Consider the following 26,879-nt stretch of genomic DNA (forward strand, 5'->3'; position numbering starts at 1 on the left):
AGCAGAAGGTTATTTTTTGCCTGACAGTGTTACGCCCCACCACCGAGGCCACCGAACTCTCTCTCTCACACTCTCTCTCTCTCTCTCTCACACACATACACACGCACACACACACACACACACACACACACACACACACACTCCCTTTCAGGTCGTCATTGGCCCTCAGCTGACTCTGCGACATAGCTGTAATGGGACTGAGCTAGAGATTTCACCGCATGGAGGAATAGGATCTGCTGAAAACTAAAACTCTGACAAACACACGCGCACACACACACACACACACACTTGGGGAGGCAAACAAACAAGAGTTTATTTTCGTCCATCATGACGGATACTGCAGCTGAGGAGGACAAAGATCCTGATATTGAGCTGTTTGTTAAGGTGGGGAGCTGTTTGAGCTGTTTATTTGTTTCCATTTTCTCACCCATTCAGCCTGGGCCAGGTATATGCTCAAAAGTGTTACACATTCCTGCATGCCGTGTTGTTGTTGTTGTTGTATGTTGATTTTCCGTGCATGAACCTGACACCCACGTGCATATGCAATCTCTCTCTCTCGCTCTCTCTTCCAATGATTTATTAATTGGTGCTCTTTCAGCGTTGACAATGGACTTAAGTCAGTGTGTTGGTATGTTAGCATGGTCGAACCTGGGTGGAAATACTGCTTGTTTTCTATCCTGTTACTATTGAGTCTGACAGAGTTTGACACATTAATACCAGAACAAAATGCAAGTGTCCCTGTTCTTTATCTCCACACATGATTTAGTGAGTCTATGCGATGGGTATGTGAGAAAATTTACTTTCAATTTCAAGGTAGGTTCAAAAAATATATATCCCAAATTCTTTTGAATGAAATCACAAACATTAAAATCTTTGCAGCTAGAGCTCAAGATTGACAAGCAGTCAGTGCAATCATTTCCCATTGAAGCTGAAACATCTCAGACAACCCCTGAGGTTGCTTGCAACATAGATAATCCAAGGATTAATCACCAGTCAGTAACTTTCAAACGTAACATAACTACATATATAGAAGTACACATGCTCTATGTCTACTTCATTTCAGGCCCTGCGATTCTGTAAAGTGCCTAGAAACAATTTTGATTGTAACAGACACTATGTAAATAAAGATTGATTTGATTTTGGCTCAAATAATAATGGCAAAAGGCTCAATATGTTCTAGCTGATATTTATATTTAAGTGACTATCTATGCATCATCTACTCAATAGCTGTTGGACAATGTACATTGTTAAATAACCTCCTACACTGCAGCAGTGGCGGTAGGGTGGCAGTAGGGTGGCAGTAGGGTGGCAGTAGGGTGACAGTAGGGTGGCAGTAGGGTGGCAGTAGGGTGACAGTAGGGTGGCAGTAGGGTGACAGTAGGGTGACAGTAGGGTGGCAGTAGGGTGGCAGTAGGGTGGCAGTAGGGTGACAGTAGGGTGGCAGTAGGGTGGCAGTAGGGTGGCAGTAGGGTGACAGTAGGGTGACAGTCGGGTGGCAGTCGGGTGGCAGTAGCTCAGCCTAGGCTGAGAAGCAGAGGGTTCTTGGTTTGAGGCCCAGTGTAGACAAACCATGGACGGTGCTCTGGTAGTAGGGGATTTGCCAGAACACCTTTAGAGCACTGATGAGGTACCCTTGAGCAAGGTACCAAACCCACAATTGCTCATATTGCTCAATTGCTCATAATTGCCCTGAGATGAACTGGCAACTCATCCAGGGGTGGATCCTGCTTATGCCCTTTTATTGCCCTCCCTGTGACCCCAAAAGGGATAAAACGGTTAAGAAGGCAAGATGAGACGAGACTGCATCAGCTTGGCCACACCTGCATGAGGCTGGCTGCTGTGTATACTGATATCTAATAAATGCTACGATAATAAATCCAGATTCACAACTTTAAAGGCAGGTTATTCACAAATGTTTTGACTGACATAATAACCGGACAGCACAGATGTTCCTTTATACGAGTGGCCTCTTATCAGAACCAAAGGTCCACACAGGCAGTGAGGCGGTTAATGGGAGCTGTGTGGATTATTCATGTTGGAGTTTTATTACAGTGTCCCGTTTCAGGCTGTGGATGCTCACACACACACACACACACACACACACACACACACACACACACACATCCACATTAATTTTACTCATAGATCAAATGTCAGTGATAAAACCACCTTCAAACTAGCAGGTTTTATGTGAGAATATGATCATTTTAAGCGTGTGTGAGGTTGGAGGAAGGGCCTCTCTGTTGAAGAAGACATTCCTGCTCATCTGAAGGAACGCTGCCATGGTTTGTGCTCACAGGCCGGGAGCGATGGCGAGAGCATCGGAAACTGCCCGTTCTCTCAGCGCCTCTTCATGATCCTCTGGCTCAAGGGAGTGGTCTTCAATGTCACCACTGTAGACCTCAAGAGGTAAAATGTCATATTTCCACATGTTGCTGATGCTGGCTTCTTATACCTGTAGAAAATTAGCAGCAACAGTATTAAATGAGAGGAAAGATTTTTTATTTTTAAAAATGTGATTTCTGTAGGAAACCAGCTGATCTTCACAACCTGGCCCCGGGGACTCGCCCTCCATTCCTCACCTTCCAGGGGGAGGTGCTCACTGACGTCAACAAGATAGAAGAGTACCTGGAGGAGATGCTAGCCCCCCCAAAGTAGTAGTACTAATAATAATAACAATAATATTAATCTCAAACTGCTGCACAAACAGTAAACCATAAAAGCAGTCCCAGTATGGTAGAAAAATGAGTTTCTTGTTTGAGTGCCTGTGTGGTCAATTAAGGAAACAAGTTGGGGAACAGGCAACTGAGACTCAGCCGGGCTTCAAACGTGTTAACGCTCCTTCTCTTAGGTACCCCAAACTCGCAGCGAAGTACCGTCAGTCCAACACAGCAGGAAATGACATATTTGCCAAATTTTCCACTTACGTTAAAAACACCAGACCCGACAAACACCGAAGTGAGCTCACTGTTTGTTTATGTGGCCATCTGGTAAAGCCTGCCGTGTGATCCAAACACCTTGAGTGTGTGTGTGTGTGTGTGTGTGTGTGTGTGTGTGTGTGTGTGTGTGTGTGTGTCCAGCTCTGGAGAAAAGTCTTGACAAGGCTCTGGCTCAGCTGGACGACTACCTGACGACCCCACTGCCCGACGAGGCTCAGACTGTGAAATCCACACGCAAATATCTGGATGGCGAGGAGCTGACGCTGGCCGACTGCAATCTTCTGCCCAAATTGCATGTCGTCAAGGTAACCCCTGTTAGGGCAAGAGCAGCTGTGAGTTTAGATATCATGACATGAAGGTTTCTTCACATCCTTCACAAGCCAGTATTTCCTGTAGTCTAATGGCATTTTTAATACTTTTAATTTACTTCTAAAGTGTATTGTGATAAAGCGAAATTTAGGCTCATAATGCAATAATTCCAGTTATAGGGTTTCAAAAGTAATATTATTCTGGCTCTCTCTTGTTTGTTTTTTGAGTAGGTGGTTGCAAAGAAATACAGAAACTACGACATGCCATCAGTCTTCACAGGGCTGTGGCGTTACCTCAGCAACGCCTACAGCAGAGATGAGTTTAGCAGCACCTGCGCGTCCGACCTGGAAATTGAGCTGGCATACAAGGACGTAGCCAAGCGGTTGGGGAAGTGAACTCACCATTACGCCCTGCACGTTTTGGTCTGTGATGAAGATGCGGGATGGAACGAAGAGTCCAAATTCAACCTTGTGTTAATTTAGGAGTGATTTGTATAGATTGAAAGATGCGCTTAAAACCTACTGCTGTATTTTACAAGATTGAACACTTGTTGTAGCTCAGTACTGAACATTTGTTTTGGCCAAACTAGTTACTTTGTGAAAGTGGTCTCATCTCCAGTAACTGCAGCGTTCTCCTCCTCAGAATGACTGATCAGACCTTTAACTGGTCTGACTGAGCTTTGCTGTTGTCAAAATGTAATTTTAATCCCCAAATTTGTCTTTGCCTTCCCACCTTTATGTCCATACAGAAGATTATGTTGGAGTATATTATCTCTGAAATGCTGCTGTCTTCATGCATGCGGAGCTGTGTGGAGACAATGTCATTGTTTCTGTAAAGGAGTGCAGGTCATATCTGGAGATTTTAGTTTGGGACCCACTGTCTGACACATATGAATGATAAATATATTTTCTCAAACACCAGGTTTATTGCACTTTTTCAACCGCTTAGCAAACTAATTTTTCTACATACATGTAGAGGCCTCTTTGGTTATTATTATTATTATTATTATTATTATTATTATTATTATTATTATTATTAGTAGTAGTAGTAGTAGTAGTAGTAGTAGTAGTAGGAGGAGTAGTAGTAGTAGTAGCAGTAGTAGGAGTAGTAGTAGGAGTAGTAGTAGGAGTAGGAGTAGTATTAGTAGGAGTAGTAGTAGTAGTAGTAGTAGCAGCAGCAGCAGTAGTAGTAGTAGTAGTAGTAGTAGTAGTAGTAGTAGTAGGAGTAGTAGCAGTAGTAGGAGTAATAGTAGGAGTAGTAGTAGTAGCAGTAGTAGGAGTAATAGTAGGAGTAGTAGTAGTAGTATTAGTAGGAGTAGTAGTAGTAGTAGGAGTAGGAGTAGTATTAGTAGGAGTAGTAGTAGCAGCAGTAGTAGTAGTAGTAGTAGTAGCAGCAGTAGTAGTAGTAGTAGTAGTAGTAGTAGTAGTAGTAGTAGTAGTAGTAGCAGCAGTAGTAGTAGTAGTAGTAGTAGTAGTAGTAGTAGTAGCAGCAGTAGTAGTAGTAGTAGTAGTAGTAGTAGTAGTAGTAGTAGGAGTAGTAGCAGTAGTAGGAGTAATAGTAGGAGTAGTAGTAGTAGGAGTAGTAGTAGTAGCAGTAAAAGGAGTAATAGTAGTAGTAGTAGTAGTAGTAGTAGTAGTAGTAGTAGGAGTAGGAGTAGTAGTAGGAGTAGTAGTAGGAGTAGTAGCAGTAGTAGTAGTAGGAGGAGTAGTAGTAGGAGTAGTAGTAGTAGTAGTAGTAGTAGTATTTTAACCTCTGCCAAGAAGGAAGATGTGACAGCCGGGATATATCTGGCTGTCTGCAAATTAACCTAAAAAGTTGCGCGTTTTAATGAAATTTTCATTATGTTGATCATAGGCCAACGATCAGCTGAGAGGTATTTTGCACTGAAAACATAGATTCTTAATTCATACCAACACATTCGAATTTGATGTGTTTTTTTTTCATAAATCAAATGGCAATAATATAGGCTGGATTGTCTTCATGTGTGGTTATTTATACATAATATATGCAGAATAATAGGCAGAGCCGGGGCTGTAGCGCGTCTGAGCCAACAGATGGCAGAAAACACAAAGTCTTCGTTGGTCAAAGGGCCGTGGAACACATTTAGGGACCGTCCACTTTTATGTCACATTATATTCACGTTATATTTCTTATTTTCATTATTGTAGCCTCGTTTTTAGCCTTGTGTCCCTAGATCAATTTTATACTTTCACCCAAGACAGCACTGCACCTTTTATTTTTCCATTTGTTTTCATCCATGTTATGTAGCCCACTTGTTCGTGCATCCCAGCTTTCCATTCAGTAGCCTACACTAATAAATTACAATTGACATCTTTACCCGCGTAAATTACAAATGGGAATGTTAGTGTCGATTTAAAAATCCATTGGATATCATCAAAAAAATTTGCAATGTAGCTGCGATTCGTCCCAAATTCCCGCGTTATCGTGCGTTGAATTCTCAGACGGTCGCCTGACGTTTTCAGCGCGGTTTCGAACACACACACGGTCCCTGAGGCGACGCGTCGTAACGGAGGGCAGAGCTCTGCGCTGGGGCTGCTGCTCACTGTCCTATCTCCCAGGCTGCGCTCCGGGTCGACAAGCCCTCACTTCGCCCGGCGTTCGAGTCCGAATTCTTGCCAGATTCGCTCCCAGACAAGGTAAGCCACCACCCCGGTCAGCGCGACAGCGAAGGAGCCCGTTTCGGGGAGCCGCGCTGGGAGAATCGGCGCCGTGTTTAGCCGTGTGCTGCTCGGCAGTGGGCGACTTGTCATTGCGGCGCTCTGTGCTGTGTTGCGGAGTGTGCGGTGGTCATCGCAGGCAGCTAGCCGTTTCACCAGAGCCCTCCAAACAATCCGAATGTAGCAGATGCGTAGCAGCTTCCGTAAAAAGCTAACGTTGCAGCTAGCTGGCGTGCGTGGACCAGCCACTTGCGAGAACGTTCACCGCCGCAGCGGACAAGGGGGTCCCATTGTCCGCACCAGCTTCAGCTTTCCGACCTAAAAGAAGTGATAGCATCAGGGGCAATAACGCAGAGTGTAGACGGAGGTGTGCGGGAGCACGTTTCTAACAGGTTGTAATTCTCCAGCCAGGCTGCAGCCAAACTGGCCAAATGCTCAGTCTCGCTGCTGTTGTGCTGCTTTTCTTTGAATTTTTGCTCGGGATTGCACTGGTCGGACAGCACCGTCAGAAGAAAGGTGTTTCCGACCTGCAGAACCGGAACATATGGAGACAGCGAAACGAGTCTGCTCCTTGTGAACTTTCTGATACATACTAGACAATCTTTTGTTATAATCCGTTACACTTTAACCATTCTATTCAATCAACCTATTACCCAGGCCAGTTTTGGGCACTTGCAGACAGACCATAACCTGCTGAGGTACCTTTTATGCACTCTCCCCTCCTCTCTCTCTATATGTATATATGAGGTTGATTTAACCTTTCTGTTCAGTCTGTTTACTTTCCATAACCTACCCCTCAGTCCTTGCATTTCCAGGCACTTCATTCAGCTCTTGTTTTGGGGGGTAAATTAGGATAATCTTGTGATCTGGAACTGCATATACAAAAGGTTTAGTTTGAAAAACTACCTCAATAAACTTTTTTCTAAAGCGGTACGAGCCTGTAAAACCTTTTACTCCATCCATGAATATGCTTCTAGAAACACTTTACTGTGGTAGATACATGTTTGTCAGTTGTTTAGAAGCAACATTTTGCTTTATAACATGTGTAAGCAGTCACTAACGGTGACATAATGACTCCGAGAGGCTGGCTTGTGCTTGTGCTCGTGCGTGGATTAGGTTAGGAGTCAGTGCAGGAGCACTTACCTCACCATTCAGTCCGGTCAGCACCAGCAGCAGTCTTGTGTAATCAGGTTACAGCATGCTGATATGATTATTTGAGATGTATCTCATCTCATTATCATGCGAGGTCTGATTGTGTGCTTTCAACAAACGGTTTGACGTCTTAATTGTGCTTAAAGATGCTTCTGATCCATGTGAGTCCAGGACAAATTTCTCCACATGGACGGATCAGGTCATTTTATTTCAGAGCATTTCATATTATTCAGAGTGACCCTGCAACCCCCCCCCCCCCCCCCCCCCCCCCCCCCATTCTGGGCTGTGCAGAGCTGAGTAGTGACCATCCTGAGTTGAGCCAGCAACTGCCCGTGGGTTTATAAAGAGCTCTTTCTGCCTCCTTTTTCTGCTGGAGCCCTCGGGATTATAAATCCTGAGGAAAAAGAGCTTTGCCTCGGTGGCATGCTTCACTGGCAAGAAATCGTTGAAGTGTGCGTGCGTGTGTGTGCGTGCGTGCGTGTGTGTGTGTGTGTCTATGAGTGGATGGATGAGGGAGGAAGGACTGAAGACAGAGGGACCAGGGAGGACCGGGCTGTGGTGATGGATGCCGTGCAGGGAAGTGGAACTCTTGGCCCCTCTCTGATTAAAGGGCCCCTGTTCAGTTAGCACAAACACTCACACATTTAATGCACCTGTCCTCCCATGCTTGACTCGCAGTTATAAAATCACCTTTTTGGAACAAGCCCTGTGCCAAGTTTGTAGCAAAGCTCCACTGCACAGTGTGCAATTTAGACTTCGCAGCGGTCATTTTTCTGCACTTTGGAGAGGTTTAATGTTAGTCCTGAAGCAAGTCCTTCAGCGAAGCTCTGTGTGAGGCCAGGATGATGAATTAAACTGCAGTAATGAAATGGCGAGTTTGTAAGGACGTTTTTGTGCATCTTGCACATAAGATTGTGTATTTTGGGTGCATTTAATAAATGGTTTGCAGTAGTAAACATGTTATAATGCTCATTTAGCTAACCAAGATGGCGGCGCGAGCACATCGCGAGGCGCGGCGTCTCTCCAGTTTCTGCAAAATTGCAGTGATTTACCTGCTCTCTCTATGTTATGTAAATAGCTAAATAGCTCCTGCACTTATAGTCCAAGGCATTTAATGTAAACACCGTCTGTAAAATATGTTTATAGCACAATCCGGTAAACGATTGTAAAATAACCGCCATACTGTATTTATTAAGTTATTATCCTCACTTGCTGCTTCTTTTGCACTTCTGGTTAGATGCTAAACTGCATTTTGTTGCTCTGTACCTGTACATGTGCAATAACAATAAAGTTGAATCTAATCTAATTTATTTTAATCCAGAATTAATTATAACCTGTTTATAACTTTACTCGTATGTTGCCACATTGCTTTTTATGTTTGCTGAGCCAGGGATTTGTGTTCTCTAAAGTCCAAGTAGCTAACGGGTGAGTCATATGGGGTGAATGCCAGCCAGAATGCTAGCCACTCCTGCCTGCTCTTTAAGCATTTTTAGAGGATTTGGATTGCATAAAGCCACCACAATCAAAAGTAGGATTAGTTGTTATTGGTGCTTAGTGCAGGGGTGCCTTTCATATCACTTTAACAACTTTTTAAATTTTTTATTCTTCAAATCACAATTGGGTTTGTGCAGCTTTAACTTCAAGGCCAACTTGGGTTATCATGGCAGCAGATCTTGTTTTGAATGGAAACAGGAAAAGGGAAGTGCCATGTTTACCCTCTGAAGATCTTGTCCTTTTCTTACTCACACTTGTCACAGCACTTTTAGCGTGCAGCTTGTGTTCACGCTACAGTGGTCCTGGTGTCAGGACCTGGCGGCATGCACCTCAAAATGTAGCACTTCTTTCATTTGTAATAAGGCATATTTAGAACTTGGGTGTTGTTGAATGGGAAAAAAAAATCTTTCAATTGCTATTACAAGGCTTGTCCTCAAACTCTGGAGTGAATAATTAACTATGTCAGGGAAAACAGGGCTGTTCTTTTGCAACGTCTCCCTCCTTGATCGATCATCAGCTTTTTTTCTCCCTCTTCCTTGAGCCAAAGGCTACCTTACTACAGTTCTTGCTGACACGTTGATAAGTTTGTGCCTAATAAACAGTATAGGCTCCTGAGCTTAATCTATATCTTCTCAAAGTGCCAACTGAAGGACCAAACTGAGATGTTGGCTGTCAACATCTCAGTTTGGGGTGGTACATTGCTGACAGTCACAGAAACTTGAGATTTAGATTTCACTAACTTTCTTTAGTCGTAACAAAACATTTGACAGCCTTTTTGAAAAACTGGAGTTTGCACAATGCACTTCACTTTTGAACACTGACTGGCTTCCCTGTGCATTTGGTCGAGGGAGCTCCTGTGCTGTGCAATCTTCTCTGTTCAGTTTGATCTGTCAAGAATGGACGCCACCCGCCTCCCAGTGATAAAATGGAGTGTACTGTACATTGGATGGCTCTGGCTACTGTTGCTCCGGTGCAGCTAATGGGTTGCAAGAGCACGTTCAACAGTATACACTTCAGCTGTTTGACTTTGAGTCGTTTTATTCAAAAGTGATGACACATTTCTATTTTAAACCCCAAAAGGGTCAAGAATGGTCACTAGTCCTGAATTTGGATTCACACTGGTGGGCTGCGGCAGCACCCGCTTCTCTGGAGGGGCTAATGAATAATTAAGAGGCGGAGCTTATGTAAAGAAGCTATTAAGATGCAGAGTCACACTGGTCTCCATGGTAGCAGGGTCATAATACCAGGACCAAGGCTCCTTTGGCTTGGCAACATGGGAACAAACACAGGGTCAGTTTAGATGAGGATGAGGAACTTTCAAGGCTCACGATTTTTAAAAACAAAAATATTGTTGAACAACATAACGAGCGTTAGAATATCTCTGCCAAATAGACGGGTTTCACTTCGGAATGTTGTGTGAAACCACATCTTTAAGTTAAACTTTATTACCGGTACTTTGAAAGTCGGAAGTCATAAAAACCAAAACATAAGCGTAGTACTTTAAAACTTAGAAAGCTTGTGATGATTTTTTTAGGCTTTAAAATGTCAGCTACATTATAAATAATATAGATGATAAGAAAATGTTTTGGCCTTTTTTCGGCGTCATTGCAGCAAATTTTCTGAAACTGGCAAATGGGTTTTTCTTTTTGGCTGGAAACACATTTGCTCAAGCAAAACACATGAATTGTACCTTAAAGAAACATCTAGAATGCATTCATTTTAGAGCAACTGAATGAAGAAGTGGTTACAGACAAATGACAGATGATAGGCAGGATAACAGCGGACTGTTACCCGTTAGTTCTGACGGGCTTATAACACCCAGAGCTCTCAAAATACCCCGTGTGAGTGGTTTGTGAACTTATTTATATTCAGCAGAAAAATAGATCCTTTTTAGAAAATGGATCCATAATTGATGGTGGATGCTACATCTGGAGCATATTCACCACTTTCTGAAGTTATGCAACGAGCTCTTAGTGTATGTTTCTTCAGTCCAGTTGAAAAGTCTCTCTCCTTCGGACCTGAAGTCATAGACTGGAATTAATGGAGGTGTTCCACCTTTTGTGAGATATTTTCTGAGCTACTCAGGAAAGATATTTTAAGCTACGATCAGAGATGCAAAGTAAATGGACAGAGTCCCGGTACAGCCATCTGGCCTCTTTCTGAGCAGTTCATATCCTGGAACAAGGTCTATCTGTGATTAGGGCTATGCTGGCGTGATATTAAAGCTGAGATGATTGTTTTAAGATTAATGTTACCGTTCATCACTGCAGCTGGATCGGAGGAGAAATATTGTGACATTGTCCGCTGCGGCATTGCTTTTTATTTCGTTATTATTAACAATAATAGTGCTTGTTGTCATTGTGAAGAATACGGCCTCTAGAGTTAGCCTTTTACTGATTAAAATTTGAGTTAATATGCGAGCCAATTCATGAAATTACATTTTTGTGGAGCAGTGGCTGTCGTTCCTGGATGGCTGCGGTGGGTCGTGATGCTACTGGCTTCACAGACACAAATGTAATTAAAAAATAACCACATTTCTGCAGGTGAACCATGTACACTGTAGACTTTAACAGCACTCATTTCATAGCTCGGATTCACATTGTTGCCTTTCTGATTCCTGGGGGATGTTTTGGATTTATAAACTCTGATTTGACCAATCATCCGTCCAGCCTTCCAGATGTTTAGCGTGAGTTTTGGTGTGTGTTTGTGAGTGTTCATGCAAATCATGCATTGATTCTAAGCAGATGGTCTTCATTCATTTAATGCTCCTAAACTGATAAAGTGCTCGTTTAGCTCAGTTTGGTTCCACTCTGCTCTGGTTTTACTTCTAACAATCTTAATATATTTTAAACCTATTTATCATCGCTGGTTCAACAGTCCTCATTTGGAGTCTTGATTTATCGTATGATTCTTTTAAAAATTCTTTTTAAAATTGTCTCTTTTTTAGAACAGGTCACTCTTTTACTAAGGTGTGAAACAACAATGGTGACGGTTCAGCTTTGTTTCATGTTACAGACGAAGCAACAGATATGGTAGGACAGTGATTTCCGCCATATCTAAATGATTCAGTTGTTATTGTCGTCACCATCTGTGGGGATCTGCGGTGTCCTTAGCACAGCTGCGGTGTTCAACGACGAAAAATCCCTTCAGCAGGTTGTTGCATTAGCATCTCAAGTTGCAACAGATCATATATTGTGCAACCTCATCTGGCCGTCATCACGTAGGGTTGCAGCAGTTACTCCTCTGTTGCTGCTGAGAGCCTGTGGGCTTCCTGCCAGATCAGGAGTCGACAGTGAAACCAGAATATCAGACCCCTCAATGATATCAACAAGTTATGCTGTAAGACCTGTTCTGCAGGTGTTTCATTATAAGGGAAACCCAGAAAATAATAACCACTTTTAGTCACTGAGCACTGAGATCAAAAGTTTAGTTTCCCACATGTCGTAAGCAAAAGGAGAGTTGAATCTGAAAGATCAAGAGAGAGGAGTCATGGAGCGTTTCTCTGCACAAACGCCAACTTTTAATCTCCAGTGTCTGAACAATTACTGTGTCATAACCTGCTGTGAGACTTTAGCCCTTCTGGAAGCTGCCTGCAGCTGTCTCTGACCTATTTATGACTCTGATGGATGGAAGGTGAAAAGAGCCCTTTGTGAGGAGGCCTTTTGTATGTCATGGGAGGATGTAAATGATGTTCTGATCATCACATCCGGCCAGAGTAATGACTGCTTAGGTCATTAACCCCAATTCACCTGCTTTTATAAATGATTGTAAGCTTTAAAGGGGCAATAAGCTAAATTTGATTAGGAGGAAAAAACACTATGTGAAGCTCTAAAAGTATAATTTTATCTGGAGTACAGCACCCTGCGTGTAGATCTCCAGCTCTTTGTTTATTAGCTGGGCTTAGCTGCACATTTGTGTACGTGCGTGTGAATCGCTGCCTCCTCCCTCCTCTCAGAGCAACTTGGCCTTCTCTTCCTATCAGAGACTACAGCCAGGGGGCAAATTTTCGAAGCAAAATGATAGGAGTCAAACAAGGATTTGACGCTACCTCTGAAGACGTACTGCTATAATTTACTTACGTACTACTCAATGTTTTCCACAAAAGTGTGATGTTATTTTTGCACTTTCCGGGTCTTCATTTGCAGATGAGGGGGTGGAGGTAGAGGAAAGTGTGAGTCACCGCAGAGTTTGTGTTGGTCTACAGACGGTGCACAACAACGTTGTCTGTCTTTTTGCTTATTGCCCATATAGATTTATTTATCCCTGCATTTGAAGAATTACACACAATTGGTGTACATGCATCCAAGTTGGACAGACTTGGATCAACTCAACTGTTTTATCATCTTTCCGGTTAATCATTGTTCATTGAGGTGGACCAGTGGAAGATATTGGGAGGAGAAAGAGTGGGACTGTTGGGACTAATCACATTATTTATATTGTTTGTACGAAAGCCCTACCTGCTGTCCAGAACTGCGATGGCAACTATAAGTTCATCACCTCTGTAACCTGTGACGCTGTAAGCTTCTTACCTGATCTCAACTTGGAATAAAACATAAAACCCAGCTGGATCCATCCGCTCCTTCGTTCAGAAGTACCTTGATTCTCCGACCAAAATCATAATCCGCAACCTGCCGGCTCATCCAGCAGTCTCTCAAGTCCTCTCGAATATTGTTATACCATGCTGGTGTTTCCAGATGTTGCTGTGTGTCAGTGCTTGTGAAATGGTATCAATGTGCGTTACCTGTAGCCATTTGTGGCCGGTGAGCCAGGTTTTTAGTATATTGGTGTGGAGTTAGTTACAAATCCAATGCCAATAATAAGAGCAAGGACCAGCTGAGTGCAGCTAGTAAACAACGGGGTTGCTGAAGGAAGATTGGGAGTGTTGCTTTGATGCATGAACTGAGAAGGCACATTCCCTCTCAGCTTCCTCCTAGATTTAGGGACTACCAACAAAGACTGATCTGTCGACCCGTGTGCCCGAGAGGGGGCGTAAGGATGGAGCAGGTCAGACAACTAGACTGAGGCAAGACCGTGAAGATATTTAAAAAAAAAAAAAAGTTTTTAGAATTAACTCAAAAGTGAACAGGAAGCCAACAAAGCGATGTGAAAACTAGAGAAATGCACTCTCATTTTTTTGTTAGCAGTTAAAAGACCTACAGCCACATTTTGCACCAGCTGCAGTCGGGATAGCAGAATCTGGCCAAGGGCCAACATAGTGTGCATTGTAGTAATAAAGGCCAAATATAATAAAACCATGAATTAAAATCGTGCGACAAACAAATGACTTAAGCTTGGCCAGGTGTCTCAGGTGCAGGAAGCTGGACTTTAGCACTGAGCCAATCAGTCTTGATTCCTTTAATACACTAAAGTTGGTCCACAAAAGGAGGCCTGGAGATTGGCCTCAAATTTGAAGGCATAGAAACATCTAAACGTCGTGACCACTGAATTTTAAATATTCCAAACAAGCCAGACTGACGAGCTTAAGCTCAAAGACAGCAGAGCCTGAGGCAGCAAGGGAGAGGGGGTCATAGGCTCATGCCTCCTTTCACAACCAGGCATCCTTAGACACTTGGATTTCAGGCAACCAGGAGGCATAAAGTTCACAAAAGGCACCGGACTCCAGTTTTTATACTACGCCCAATACATCCAATTCACCCAAACCCTTAAGAATAAAAGTTTTGGTAGCTGGCGAGTTAAAGTTTCCCAGGACTATCATTGCCATAATTTGATCCAGAGTGTTTCCCACCTTTGGAGCCCAGGCAGGTAACCGCATGTACCAGCAGATGCCAGGGGACAGAGAATCAGTGGGCTGGGTCAGTCACATTAACCAGGCAGGAGTCGGTTTACTCCGTTTACTCCGGCATCTGCGGCCTCTGTTTGAATGTGAACGCTGAACACAGTAGAGGGAACGAACCCTTCCGGGATCTCAGAGTATTTGGGAGTACATAGCTTTCCCAAACTGATCCGAATTATCGGAGAGAGGTTTTTAAGTCGTGCTTGGCAGTTGTACAGCGAGTTGACATTTATTGTGACAACTGACAGGTGCAAAGGAAATAAAGATAAGGACTGTTGACGGACCGCAGGGCCCAAACACTGCTGCCATCACCCACAGAAGATTCTACAGATTATTCATTTCAATTCGCTGCTCTTTCTGTAAGGGGAAAAAGCCGATCATTGCCTCAGTCATCTTCAACATGTAACATAATGCAAGTGGTAGTTGTAGAAAGAATTTCTAAAAAAAGAATCTTGTTTTGGACAAAATAGCTGAACATTTGTTTTAAAATCCTGTTTTTCCACTTGTAACAGAGGCTGATAAAGTGTACAGTCAATATTTAGGATATCGGTGGAATAAACTTTTGAGGGAACTATGAATCTGCATGAGCCTCCCACAGCCACATCAAGTACATTGATCCCTGTTAGGTGATGCTAACGCTGAGCTTTAAATGGCGTCTCATTTAGAGCCATTAGAATCATATGGCCTGGTTGTACCTCAGTCATAATTTTGTTTCTTGTTTTTCTCATTCTATATTACCGATTCTGTTAAAAGAGACATTTTATTGTAGATGGGTTCATTTATTGACTACCATTAGCTTAAAATACGGTTCTTGTTTTTACACGTCATTGTAAATGAAATATTTTTGGTGCTTTTTTTTCTCTATGTAATATGTAAACGCACTTTTGTTGACACCAAACTTCACCTTTATCTGTTTTACTAGATCATCCAGCTGACAGTCCTGTTTTGTTTTCTTTTCCAGTGTTCAGCCGTGTGGACTCAGTCCATTGGGATGGTACTGAGTGATGACAATGGGTCAGAGAAGGAAATCTCACGGGTGAGGCGAGAAAGCCCTCCACAACCTCACAACAACCACTGTTGCACCACCATGGCTTTGCCCCCACTGCCCTCCTGATTCCCCCAGACCTTTTTTCCTCATTCTTTGGTCGAATCATCCTTCAGCAGCTTCAGCAAACCTACTGTCCATTCAGCATGGCCACACCCTTCCTGTGGAAGCTATCTTCCCAGAAGTTGGGCTTCTTCCTGGTCAGTTTTGGATTCATCTGGGGAATGATGCTGCTGCACTTCACCATTCAGCAACGAGCCAGCCATGAGAACAGCGCTGTGCTGAAGCAGCAAATCCTGGACCTCAGCAAGCGCTACATCAAGGCTTTGGCTGACGAGAACCAGAGTGTCATGGATGGACCTTATGTGGGCACCATGACAGCTTACGGTGAGTGAAGGCTTGTTGGATCATACATTTCTATGTTAGTTTTTCTGCATAGAGGTGATACTACTACATAAGGTGGTTTAATAACGCGCCACCTTCTGCACAGTGGTACTGATGGAGCTGGCACATAGTCTCATTGCACAGGTCAAGAAATGGCACTCGGAAATTATTTGTGTCTTGGCCTGGATGCCTGAATGGGAAGCTTCATCAAAATCCTGATATTGGAATTCGTTGTTATATTTCAGAAACAACAAGATACAGTCATGTTTTTAAACCAACTCCCTCCGGAGGAAGATGTTGAAGTATAGGATGGAATATTATTGCTCATTATACAGTTGATTGCACAACAGAATTTCGAGGCCAGTTCAAGGGTCAATCCTCAGCCGCACCACCACTGTTGATTAAGCTAGTCTGTCTGTTTCTAATAGTTGGGGAACTGGAGCACCTGGTGAAAGCCCACAGAGCATACGAACTCAATACAGAAAGGCCTTTTATAACTGGGGATCGAACACATGACATTCTTGCTGCGAGGCAGTAATATTAACTACTGTGCCAATGTGCCGTCCCTTAGGCAAACAACGATGCTTGATGACAAGCTGAAATAGATTTTTTTAAGCTATGTTAATGTATGGAAGATGCAAATTTGTGCAATGTAACATTTAAAGTAATTGTTAGTAGTAGGGCTACATGTAATCAGGGAAGTTTGGCCTGATAATTACTGCAGAAAAACCACAGCTCAGTTTTTCATATGATTATTAAATGAAGTATGCCAAGCACGTTCTCGCTTTAGATCAGCTCATTATGTGTAAGACTGCATCTTATCAACAGATGAAATAATTTAATCACTGGGTGTCTGGGTTTTTTAGAGAAACAAGTCCAATCAGTGCCAGTGACAGTCTTTCCATACATCTCATGCCTGCAGAACAGAAAAGAAACAGTGGCTTTAAAAGACTTTGTTTCTTTTCCCCCAATGTAATAACTTGAAACATGTTTGGAGAGGAAGAAAGCTTTGTGGATAAGTGAATTGTCGACGAAAATTGAAACCACTTATAATCAATACAAACTCATTAAATTCTTACAAATAATATCGGTCCAACACCTGGAGGTAAAGGCATTATTTTAACACTCGTTTGTCTCAGATGGACTTTTCCCATTCTGTGCTACACCAGGCTGAATTAGTCAAAATGTAAACTTTCTGTTTAAATGTCAGGTCAGCCAGTCAATAGGCACACATCATATCTTCCAGTTTGTTGCTCAGGCACAGCAGTAATGTAGCTCAGTCCTTAGTGGACTTGGCTGAGAAGTAGAGCATTTTCAGCTCAAGCCCCAGTGTGAACAAAGCAGGGGGAGGTACCGGGACACCTTTAGGGAGCGCACCCCCAGAAGCTCACACGGGGCCCTGCGTTGAGCTGATGATTCATTCAGGGTTGTTCTCTGGCTTGGCCCATGTGCAGCTGGGACAGGCTCCAGCAGCCTTACCGTGATCCGGAAAAGGATATAGCGGCCAAGAAAAGAAGAATAAAAATGAACATGTGAACTGTCACTGTGGCAGCTGCAAATCGCTAAATCATTTTTCCCCAATTCTCATCTGAAACATCTTTTTTATTTGGTTTAAAATCCGAGCCAAATGTGAGTTTAAAATGTGATCTAATCAGTTTATGCTGTAACATTTTGCAGCGTTTCGGGCATGTCCCTTCCAATTTGTTTTGCTCTGTAACAGAATGAATTCACTCTCATTGTGTGTCAGAACTGAAGGACGGCGTGCTGTCGGCCATCCAATACCCCATCAAAATCCATTTCTTGCCATTGATTTGATAGCAAGGCAGCAGGATATATTGTGCTTCCTGCGTTCACCGACTTGTCTCGATGATTTACCCTGATATGATGCATAATCAGTTCAAGAGGAAACTGGATTTCCTTCCTCTCTTTCCAGAAATGACCCATGCAGTCTCAATGCGTCTGAATTTAATCAAGTGGCTCCAACAAAGACAGTTTGGTGGACAGTTGCTCCCTTCAGTAGTTTATCTGATTGAAGAAAGGCAGCTGTTAAGAAGCCACTCACTCCATCTGCCTTTCTGTACATGCAGCTGATCTGAGGTTATAAGTATTTTGCATGTCTGCTTTAAGTATGTCCATAAGGAACCATTTTGTCTTTATTATCTTTACTATCAAAGCCCGTGGATTCATTTTTTTGAATAATTGAATAACTGTGGATGTAGGTTATTAAATTGATACCAAAATAATTTATATTTTTAGCAAACAGTTGGCTTCACGGTGTTAAATATTGTGGCCATGTGAGGTATATTGACACAACAGTATACGTGTCCCTCTTGTAATCTTGTCTTGAATATTCCCCATCAGGTTTTAACCATTTATTAAACCATTAATGGCATATTATTCTGTTTATTGTTATCTTATTGTTTCCATGACAATCATGGTTGTTGGATATCTGAAACATAATCTTATAAAAGCAGAAAAAACAGCTAAATTTGCTCTAAAACATTTTGAAACCTGTTGTCCTGTGCTGACATATCGTCTTCCTCTGAGCCTAGCCCCAGTGAGGTCAGATGTAGCTAGAGATATGATCTTTTTACGTTCCACCCTTTCCGAAAAAAGAAATCCAACTGGGTGTGAATGGCCACAAAATGTCTTGTTACCTCACAACCAGTATTTTATGTTTCTTTTGTGACTTGGACACATGATCCATTTTTCTTGTTCAATCGGAGCCTATTAGATTGCATCTGTATCTGCTCTGTGCTGGATTATATTGCAGGTTTCATCCTTGCCTCCTTTTATAATAGGAGAGTTCAGTCATTGGCCATGATGCCAGGTTTGCAGTGCGCAGAACTGTAATACACTTGGACTGCATCTACCCCTCGCTGTGTGATCACCTGCCATCAGCTTTAGTGCACAGAAGGATAAAAACCATTTACAGTATAATGGAGACTTTCAAATGCTGGATAATGAGTTAATTGAACTGCTTTTATATTTGAGAGGAGCTTTTTCAGATTTGATTTTCTTCTTGCCCATTCTAAACTAGCTGTCCCAATTGTAATATTGGTAATAATGATTTTACTTTAAAGAGAGACTCGAGATTTTAAAGGCCAGAAAAGCATGTTTGTTGAATTTGCATATTTAATGTGTGTGTAAAAAGGTTTCAGAATTTTCCCAGTAAAACACAAAAATATTAATTTTACTTTTAACAAAGCAATTGGTTAGCAGCAATTAACAACTAAGCTATTCTATTACCAAGTAATACTATATGAATCTCTATAATTTGTCTCCAACTTTTTCTTAAATGCCTGGCTCCTTCAAATTGGTCAATTATTGCCTTCTTTTCTTTTTGTACCAGCTAAGACATAAGCTGGGATTTTTAATAAGCCTGATGAAGATTCAGGCTGATAAGCACCCTGATGTCAGTGGGCGTTTGTGCCAGAGGTGAACAGAGGAAGACTTTCCCTTTTTCTCTAATTATGTTCAACCCAGTTGCTTTGCGTGGCCTTTTCTCTAAAGCTTTCCGTTTGGCTTCCTCTGGGTCTCGCTGTGCTGCTCCGCTCCTCATACATTTACTGCTCACAGCGTGGAGCTCACACCAATCAGACAAATGCTCCGGCATTTCTCTTCACGCGAAACAGTCTGGTGTGCTCTGCCAAGCCTCGTTGCACCCCTGCCAATCTCTGTGACGTGATGGAAGCTGGCACGTCAAATGCATCATGGTGAGGGCAAATGTGGCACTTGGATGTGATAGACAAGCTGCTATTATCTTTGTGTGATGAGCGTGGGGAATTTAAGATCAGTTATGCACACTTGGAAAGCGAATCAAATAAGCTAACACACGCATTCCTTAAACGGGCTCTTTGCAGATCTTGAGTGTGGCGTCTCCAAACAACTTCACACTTGTCTTTAAATGTTACTTTGATTCCTGCAGGCTGCAAAATCAAACAAATGCCAGAGCTGACGGCCAAATTTTATCGTGTTCAGTCTTGGCATTAGCTCTGCCCTATGCTGATAGATCATGTTATTAAAATAATCCACCCAAGGCCCACATTAAACTATAAGGTTGCTTAAAAAGACCCTCTGGTTGTAGTTTTACATTTAAAAAAAAAAACAAACTTTGCTTGAAACTTTGAGATTTGATGGAGTGGGAGATGAAAACTAACCAGATGGACATTTATAGCTGTGCTGTAGCCGAGCACAATTCATGCATGTGTTCACTGAGGGAAAACTGCAGAACAAGAGCCGGAATGAATTGCTCGTTTAATTAGACACATAAAAATGAACCTAATACTCATTTGAAACTGTTTTGCTGTTGGCAATGTGGTGCAAATTGCCAACAATGTAGTAGCCACATGTATAAATATTTTTCATTTGAGAATCGAATCCACATTTTGGGCTGCGTTGCGTAACTTTAGTATGACGTTAGGACAGTAACATGGAGTAAACGTCTGTGATTTTTCAGGTTTTTGATGCACAGCTTACCCAATAATCTCTGCCTTGCAGATTTGAAGAAGACTCTTGCGGTGCTGCTTGATAACATCATGCTGAGGCTCGGAAAGCTGGAAGCCAAGGTGGAAAACATTTATAACGGCACAGGGGCCAACATGTCCTCCAGCACCAGCACTGCCACACCCAGCGTAACAAATGTTGAAAAAGTTAATGTTGCTGGTAGGTATTATGTCTTTTTTTTTTTGTTGTTGTTGTTATTTGAATTTGAACCCATCTTTGATTCTAGTCCATTGGAGCACCAAAGAGCTGCTGCTGCTGCTTTGGTATTTATTGAATAGTAATGCACTGTAAGAGAGACTGAGCCCCTGGTTTCATTTTTAATTCCCCAGAGTGAAAAACACTCCCACTAAATTTTGCCAGTAATGCACAAAGGCCTCCAAACACCTTATATGGCCAGACTACATTTTTGGATCCTATTCAGATTCCATGTCAACTGTTTAAGCAGCATGAGACACATAGAATATAGATTCTGTGGTCTGAAACACTATTGTAGGCTTGAATTACCTGACGTACCGTCGCCACGACTTAACAGCGGTGGGCCGTCAGGACCAGTCACGTTACACTAATCTGCCCGGGCTCTTCAGAATCAGCAGCGCTGGAGAAATGTAGCGTTAGCCACATTTACACAACAAGGTTGTCAGCAGAGATGGAACCATTTCTTTGCATTTTCAAAGGTGTAGCTGGCCATAGCTGTCGTTGGTGATGTTGTCATAGGTGGGCGCGCTAGCTTCATCTGAAAGGGTGATTCACAAGTGCCTTGCTTCACCATTTTCACTGAAAACAGTGCAACCTGTTTACATGGAAAGGAGAACAGAAGCGTTTTCAAACCTTTTCCCTTTGGGGCCGAGTTTTCAAAGGTTTGTGAATCCAGGCAATCTGGGCACCGTTCCCATTTGAAAAAGAAAGGGCAAACGCAATGGAGCCTTGCTGTTTTCAACCGTTTTCTTACATTTTTTATTGAACTGATAAACACGAAACCATGGAGATGTAAAAATATAAGCAAAAACCAGCAACACTTTATTTTTGAACCGTTTTAAAGCTCATAAGCAGTAATATTTTTGATGGCACTTGAAACGTTATATGGCTTTATGCAGTGTTTCATTAAGAAGGTACTGAGAAGAGGTTTCGTTTGCCTCAATAAATTTCATGTCATTTCTGTTATTTGTTTGTCATTTATATTGATAAAAACATTTCCAAACACACTCTTTTTGGTTTTAAACTGAGGGTAAAAGGTTTTGCCCTTGGCTTGAATGCCAATGTTATCAGAATTTTTTTTTTTTTTTAGGTGATGTTTACAGTAATGTTTGAGTTGATTTGTAAGATATTTTCAGGTTCTAGTTTCTCAAAAGCTTTATTTTGATGTTGGGACCTTGTATCAGTATAAGAACCACCAAGACTTTGGCAGCACATTCTTCACTTTTCTTTGGTCTCAGTCCAGCCACAGTGGAACCTAGACACTAATCTGGCGGACTGTCATTGAGACGCTCTTTGCTCGACGTGTTGCTCAGCGATTACACCTGGACTCGCATCCGCACGGCCTTCATCTGCCACGTTCACTGGCAACTTCAGCTGCTTCTGGTTTGAGGTTGGAACGCCGCAAGATCTCAGTTGGAGTAGGTGGCAGGATGCTCTGCTGTAGCTCTACGACAGCGCTTCTCCCCGACTCAAAGTCAATTACACAGATAGGAATCAGGACAGTGAAGGGAACATGCCTGGCTTTCAGAGAGGCTGCTATCAAGATGGATCTGAGCAACAGCCAAGAGACCACACTCCCCTTAGCTGTATACCTCTTCTCTGTGAAGGCTGCAAAGACACTGAAATAGCTGCAGAAGAGAAAAGGGGACTGGTGGCATTTAATTGAGCCCCCGTGCATTGGCGGATTGAGCAAATAATGAATGGAATCCACCATTGTGTTATTTGTGAGAATAGGTGCTGCGAAGAACTTATTGTGAGACATTCTCATGTCTCGAAAAACTTCATGCATAACATACAGTTATTAGTCAAATTCTAAGCAGAACATTTGTATTTTCACATCCTCAAAGTTGGGCTCTTGTGAAATAACATCTGTCTGCACACCACTTCTGTTTGTGGTCATCTCACAAAAATGTAGCCCTCTGTCAGCACTTATCAGCCACACTTCTTTGTATGTGCCTCACAGTCAAAAAAAGGATTTATCATTTTGCAGTTCAAGCTCTGTTGTTGTTACATCAATTCAGGAAAACAAGCTCAGAAGCCTCTTAAGCCACAAATAGTGGATCTGGCCCCTGGATGCTGCTAAGCAGGAAACAGATGGGACTCGGTCCCACTACAGTGTGCGTCGTCTTGCCTTGCCGTGTCTTGCTGATGTGGCCAATCAGCTTCCCCCAGCAGTGCTTTATGTGTTGGCATGGAAATGTAATCTCCTCCTACACACACACGCATACACACACAAGCACCTAGGGCTGGAGTCAGCTGTAATGAATGGTCTGGCTTCTTGTTTCCCTGTTTCCTCCGTGTTCTTTCCTTTATGAGCTGCCCCCCCCTCCCCCACTGTGATATCAGTGTTCCTTATTGACTTCTGCTTGACTAGCAGCATCCCCTCTCTCTGGCATGTTTGGCTCAGGGCATCTTCACCCCTTTGTCTTCTTTAGTTATTGATCCGCCTGTATCTCTGTTTACATTCACAATGAAATATAAGATCCGAGGTTTTGGAGTCAACAGAGGAACAAGGGCAGGGTTTCTGCTAAGGATTGTCCTGGTTGCCTTGTGATTTTTGTCTGCCCGAGTTCATTATTTTCCTCTCAAACATCTCATTTATGTCCATTCAGTGTCTACTCAACAGTTCTTTTTTCCGCAAAAGTTATCCATTTTTGTCATTTTAACAAGAAAAAAGTATCTCGTCGGACTCCTTTTATCAATTACTTGAAAAAAGTCTTTGGGCTCCATTGCATTCTGGAAAGCCTGTTTACTTCTGCAGCCTGGCGATCAATACTAATAAAATACACACAAACCCACTCGGAGAAAATAAGTTGCTGCGAGTCGCTGACAGCTCCCACACACTGTCAGGCTCTCACATGAACACTGACACTCATCGAACCGCAGTGGATATAAATGAATGCAGAAGCTGAACTGGATTCATTTGTCTCATTTGGTTTATCATTACTATGGGATGTTGGTGCACCATTTTTACATTGGATTTTTTTTCTACCTCCATCTAAAAATATTACTTTTGCCTGGCCCCAGACAGGTTTTCTGGAACTAATCCTTACTAAAACTGAGTTTAAAATAAAAATAGTGTCTGTAGGTGTTCCCGATCCATGCCCTTCTAATATAAGAAACCTGCTGGAGGGGCAGATGTCTTTCGAAAGCTTCCTTTTTTTTTCCTGTCGTCCTTGCATTTTTGAAAAACTTGTAATCAGAGTGTGTGAGTTTCTTGACTTTTTTATTTTTCAATGAAGGACCAGCATTTGCAGCAGTAAACAAAAGTATCATTACATGAAAATGAAGATACTCAAGAGGCACACACGCACCACGCATTCATGCATTTCCATATGTAAATGTGATTTGTCTGCATGTTTTGCTCACTCATTCCTGCACTGTTGCCTCCCTCCTCTTTTTCCCCGAGCCTTCACCCGTGCTGGGTCTTGAATATAGAGCTGATTAAGAAGACAGAGGTGAGATGACAATAACATCTGTGCTACGGCACCATTGACTGGGACACGTGCACCCCACTTTTTTCATTGTCCTAACCCAACCCCTCTGTAGTTGAAACGTGTGCTTGTTTTGTGGGAACTACTCAGAAATTTTGGAGGCATTATACAATTTCTGGGTGGATTTCAGGATTTTACTCAGTGAGAACCTCAGTATTTAAATTAGCAGTCTCTCCAAATGTGAAATAATATGGTTTCTATCATTACACTATTACAGGTTTTTATCTCTTGTGTCTCTCTCTGTGTCCCTGATCTGTGCGCACCGTAAGGCTCTGCTTCTTTATATTCTGCACTCTCCCTCTGCGTCCTACATTGTCTCGTCCTTCTCTTTAACAGTCTGGTTTGTTCTAGTTTCAGCTACAGCCCCAACTCTGTCGGAGTAAAATTTACATTGCTTCATCAGTTATCAAGCCCATCAATTCCATCACATTTTGAACTGACATGTAAACAAGAGATCTATATTTTTTTGTTCAGACCCCCACCTTAAGTTTTAAAGTAGGACTAGAGTGCAATTGTGCTCTGCAAATGACATGAAAAGGTGTGTCATTTCCAACACTTGTTCATGAGTGCCCACATGAATTCACACTTCACTGAAGATGAAGAGTGTGAGACAGGTAATATTTCCTGTTCTGCTTTTGGCGGATGTGCGGTTGATTGGTGAAAACATGCAGTTTATATTAAGCTTCACTGCAGAGCCAAAAAGCCAAATGAGTCACACTGAGGATGTGCTTATCTTTGTTTATGGGGCAGAATATGTCTAGCAGGTGGCTGGAATTAGTCCTTTAAGTCAAGCCATTTGTAGGAATTTTGAAACAAATTGATGAAATTTGGTTTTATTTTGACTGTTCTCAGTTTTATATAAAATCCTTCTCATCACAACAGCAACAACACCCAAAGTACAGTGTGCCCAAACAGCTTCTTTACAGGAAACAGCTATCTTTATTCAGAATATCAGCAATGTTATTTGTGTTCATTTGCACTATTTTTTTTAATTCTGAGGTTTGAGTTCTGCACAATAGAGGTTAATAACCCTTTCAGAAACACTTCCATTATAACAGTACAGTGACAGTATATATCACAATACATACTGTCACCACGAAGGGGCTGAATTTATACCATGATATGAATTCTAGGCCATATCTCTCAGATCTACCTAAACCTTTTGCCGGGTATCACAATTTATGAATGGAGCATTAGTCGTGGCCTTGCAGTGACAGCTTAATACCATCCTCCGACTGTATAGTGCACATGCAATACAAATGGAGAACATTATGGATGATCGAATGACATCAAACACAAAAGATAAAAACAACAGAGGACAACTTTGCAACACTAAAACAGGGGGTGCGAGGGGAAGGAAAGTTGGCGTCGGCTGGAAAAGGGGAGGGGATGGGACATTTGGACTTGGAATGCAAAACTTAACGGTGGAAAATCATGTGTCACCAGAGGCAGCGTGTGTTTTTACCAGCTCCAAACACATTCTTTAGTGATGTCTGTTGCAGTGCACCTTCAGGTAGCAAGTCCACCGCCTGAGCGGTAAAGCAAAGTTTGACGACTTCATTGGACGTGTGCTGTCTGCACATCTTTATGTTACAATCAGAACCTGTGGATCCAATAATGCTGCACATAAGTAGTCACATCCTTGAACCTATAATGTGACACACATCATTTCCAAAAGTGTGAACATGTTGTTGGCAGTGTCTGATCCAGCCTGGACAGTTATTTCCATGCAGTCGCTCTGTCAGCGTTAATACAGGTTTTCTTTTCGGCTGCTTTTCACCTGCGCAGCTGTTTGCTGTCACTGAGGCGTTGTCCATCAGCCAGGCTGCATCCTGTTTAATTGATGAGCTGCTGCAGAGATGTGATTCTCACACACTTGCACATGGATTCTTCTGCTTCTCATTCCATATTTGCAAAAAGCTGCACTTACCCTTCAGTTTCCATTTTTGCTTTTATTTTTGAGTCACTGTTTGCGGAGGTTTATTGTTTCTTTATCAAAATGCAAAGTGAGATTTTCTATGAACTTCCACAACCTTTCCCCATTAGCAGTTTGGTCTTGGCATATTTCATATTATTATTATTATAATTTATGTGATTATGTAGCACACATAAAATGAAAGTGGGATAAATGGGGGGAAGCACAGAATGGGAGAGAGAGAATAACATGAACCAGATGTCCTCAGTCTAATCCTGGAGTTGTCAAATGGCAGATGACCTCAGTTTTGGACACAAAAGGAGAGGAAATGTGCATTGTGTGTGCATTCTCACTCATTGTGAGGCAGTTTAAGCTGTATTGGGTAACTAATGGCAGCGGATGAGTTTGTTCCAGGCTCTGGATCAACACAAACAACTTAAAATGTTGGACACACATGACTTATTTTCTGGCCTGGCTTTTTACTTCAATTGTTTACTTGTACATGGTGTTCCTTGTGTAGTTATTGAGTAAAGGTTATGTGGAAAATTGTCTCAGTTTACATTCCTCTGACATGGTACTATGGACAAAATAAACCACTTTTACGATGTAAATGTGTCTCAGCTTTTGTTTGAAAGCTTGGATGCAGCAGGTCTGGAAAATTCTGTTAATCAGTCTCAGTTTGAGCTCTTTGTTTTTATTCATACTGTAGTGGGTTTTTTTCTTTTTAAATTGAGTGAGTAAGGAATGGAGGTGGGTGACTTTGAAAAGACTGACGTCATCTTTGGAGTTGAATGAATGGAGCTGAGATTAGCTTCACTTGAAATGGCAGCACTTGAGTGTATTTTTTTTTTCCTAATTTGATGTGAGCTATATTTAGCCATTACAGCAGCAGCAGCATCCTCTGCTTAATTAAACCTTGAGAAAAAATGTCTGTCAGCTTTGGCCCCCCGTGTTATGGTTAATAAAAAAACTGC

At 42.3% G+C, this 26,879-nt stretch overlaps 2 protein-coding genes across 4 annotated transcripts in view; both read left to right on the forward strand.

Annotated features, from left to right (window-relative positions):
- The first annotated feature begins 114 nt into the window (after positions 1-114).
- Positions 115-4,165, forward strand: clic5a (chloride intracellular channel 5a). Of its 2 annotated transcripts, none has more exons than XM_003966463.3 (6): positions 115-384; positions 2,300-2,409; positions 2,529-2,654; positions 2,852-2,958; positions 3,081-3,244; positions 3,479-4,165. In XM_003966463.3, exons 1-6 carry the CDS (start codon positions 328-330, stop codon positions 3,641-3,643), a joined length of 729 nt encoding a protein of 242 aa, XP_003966512.1. In that variant the 5' UTR covers positions 115-327; the 3' UTR covers positions 3,644-4,165. The 2 variants fall into 2 exon arrangements, with proteins under 2 accessions (XP_003966512.1, XP_011604474.1); XM_011606172.2 differs by having other exon boundaries at positions 330-445.
- A 1,594-nt stretch (positions 4,166-5,759) lies between these two features.
- Positions 5,760-26,879, forward strand: part of mgat5 (alpha-1,6-mannosylglycoprotein 6-beta-N-acetylglucosaminyltransferase) — a 52,366-nt gene continuing 31,246 nt past the window's right edge. For both annotated transcript variants that reach the window (XM_003966462.3, XM_011606170.2), the window contains exons 1-3: positions 5,760-5,905; positions 15,328-15,798; positions 20,296-20,460. In XM_003966462.3, the coding sequence (XP_003966511.1) occupies positions 15,558-15,798; positions 20,296-20,460 (406 nt within the window). In that variant the 5' untranslated portion in view covers positions 5,760-5,905; positions 15,328-15,557. The remainder of the gene's footprint in view (positions 5,906-15,327; positions 15,799-20,295; positions 20,461-26,879) is intronic.

This window comes from Takifugu rubripes, chromosome 8 (assembly GCF_901000725.2).
Source record: "Takifugu rubripes chromosome 8, fTakRub1.2, whole genome shotgun sequence".
Lineage (NCBI taxonomy): Eukaryota > Metazoa > Chordata > Actinopteri > Tetraodontiformes > Tetraodontidae > Takifugu > Takifugu rubripes.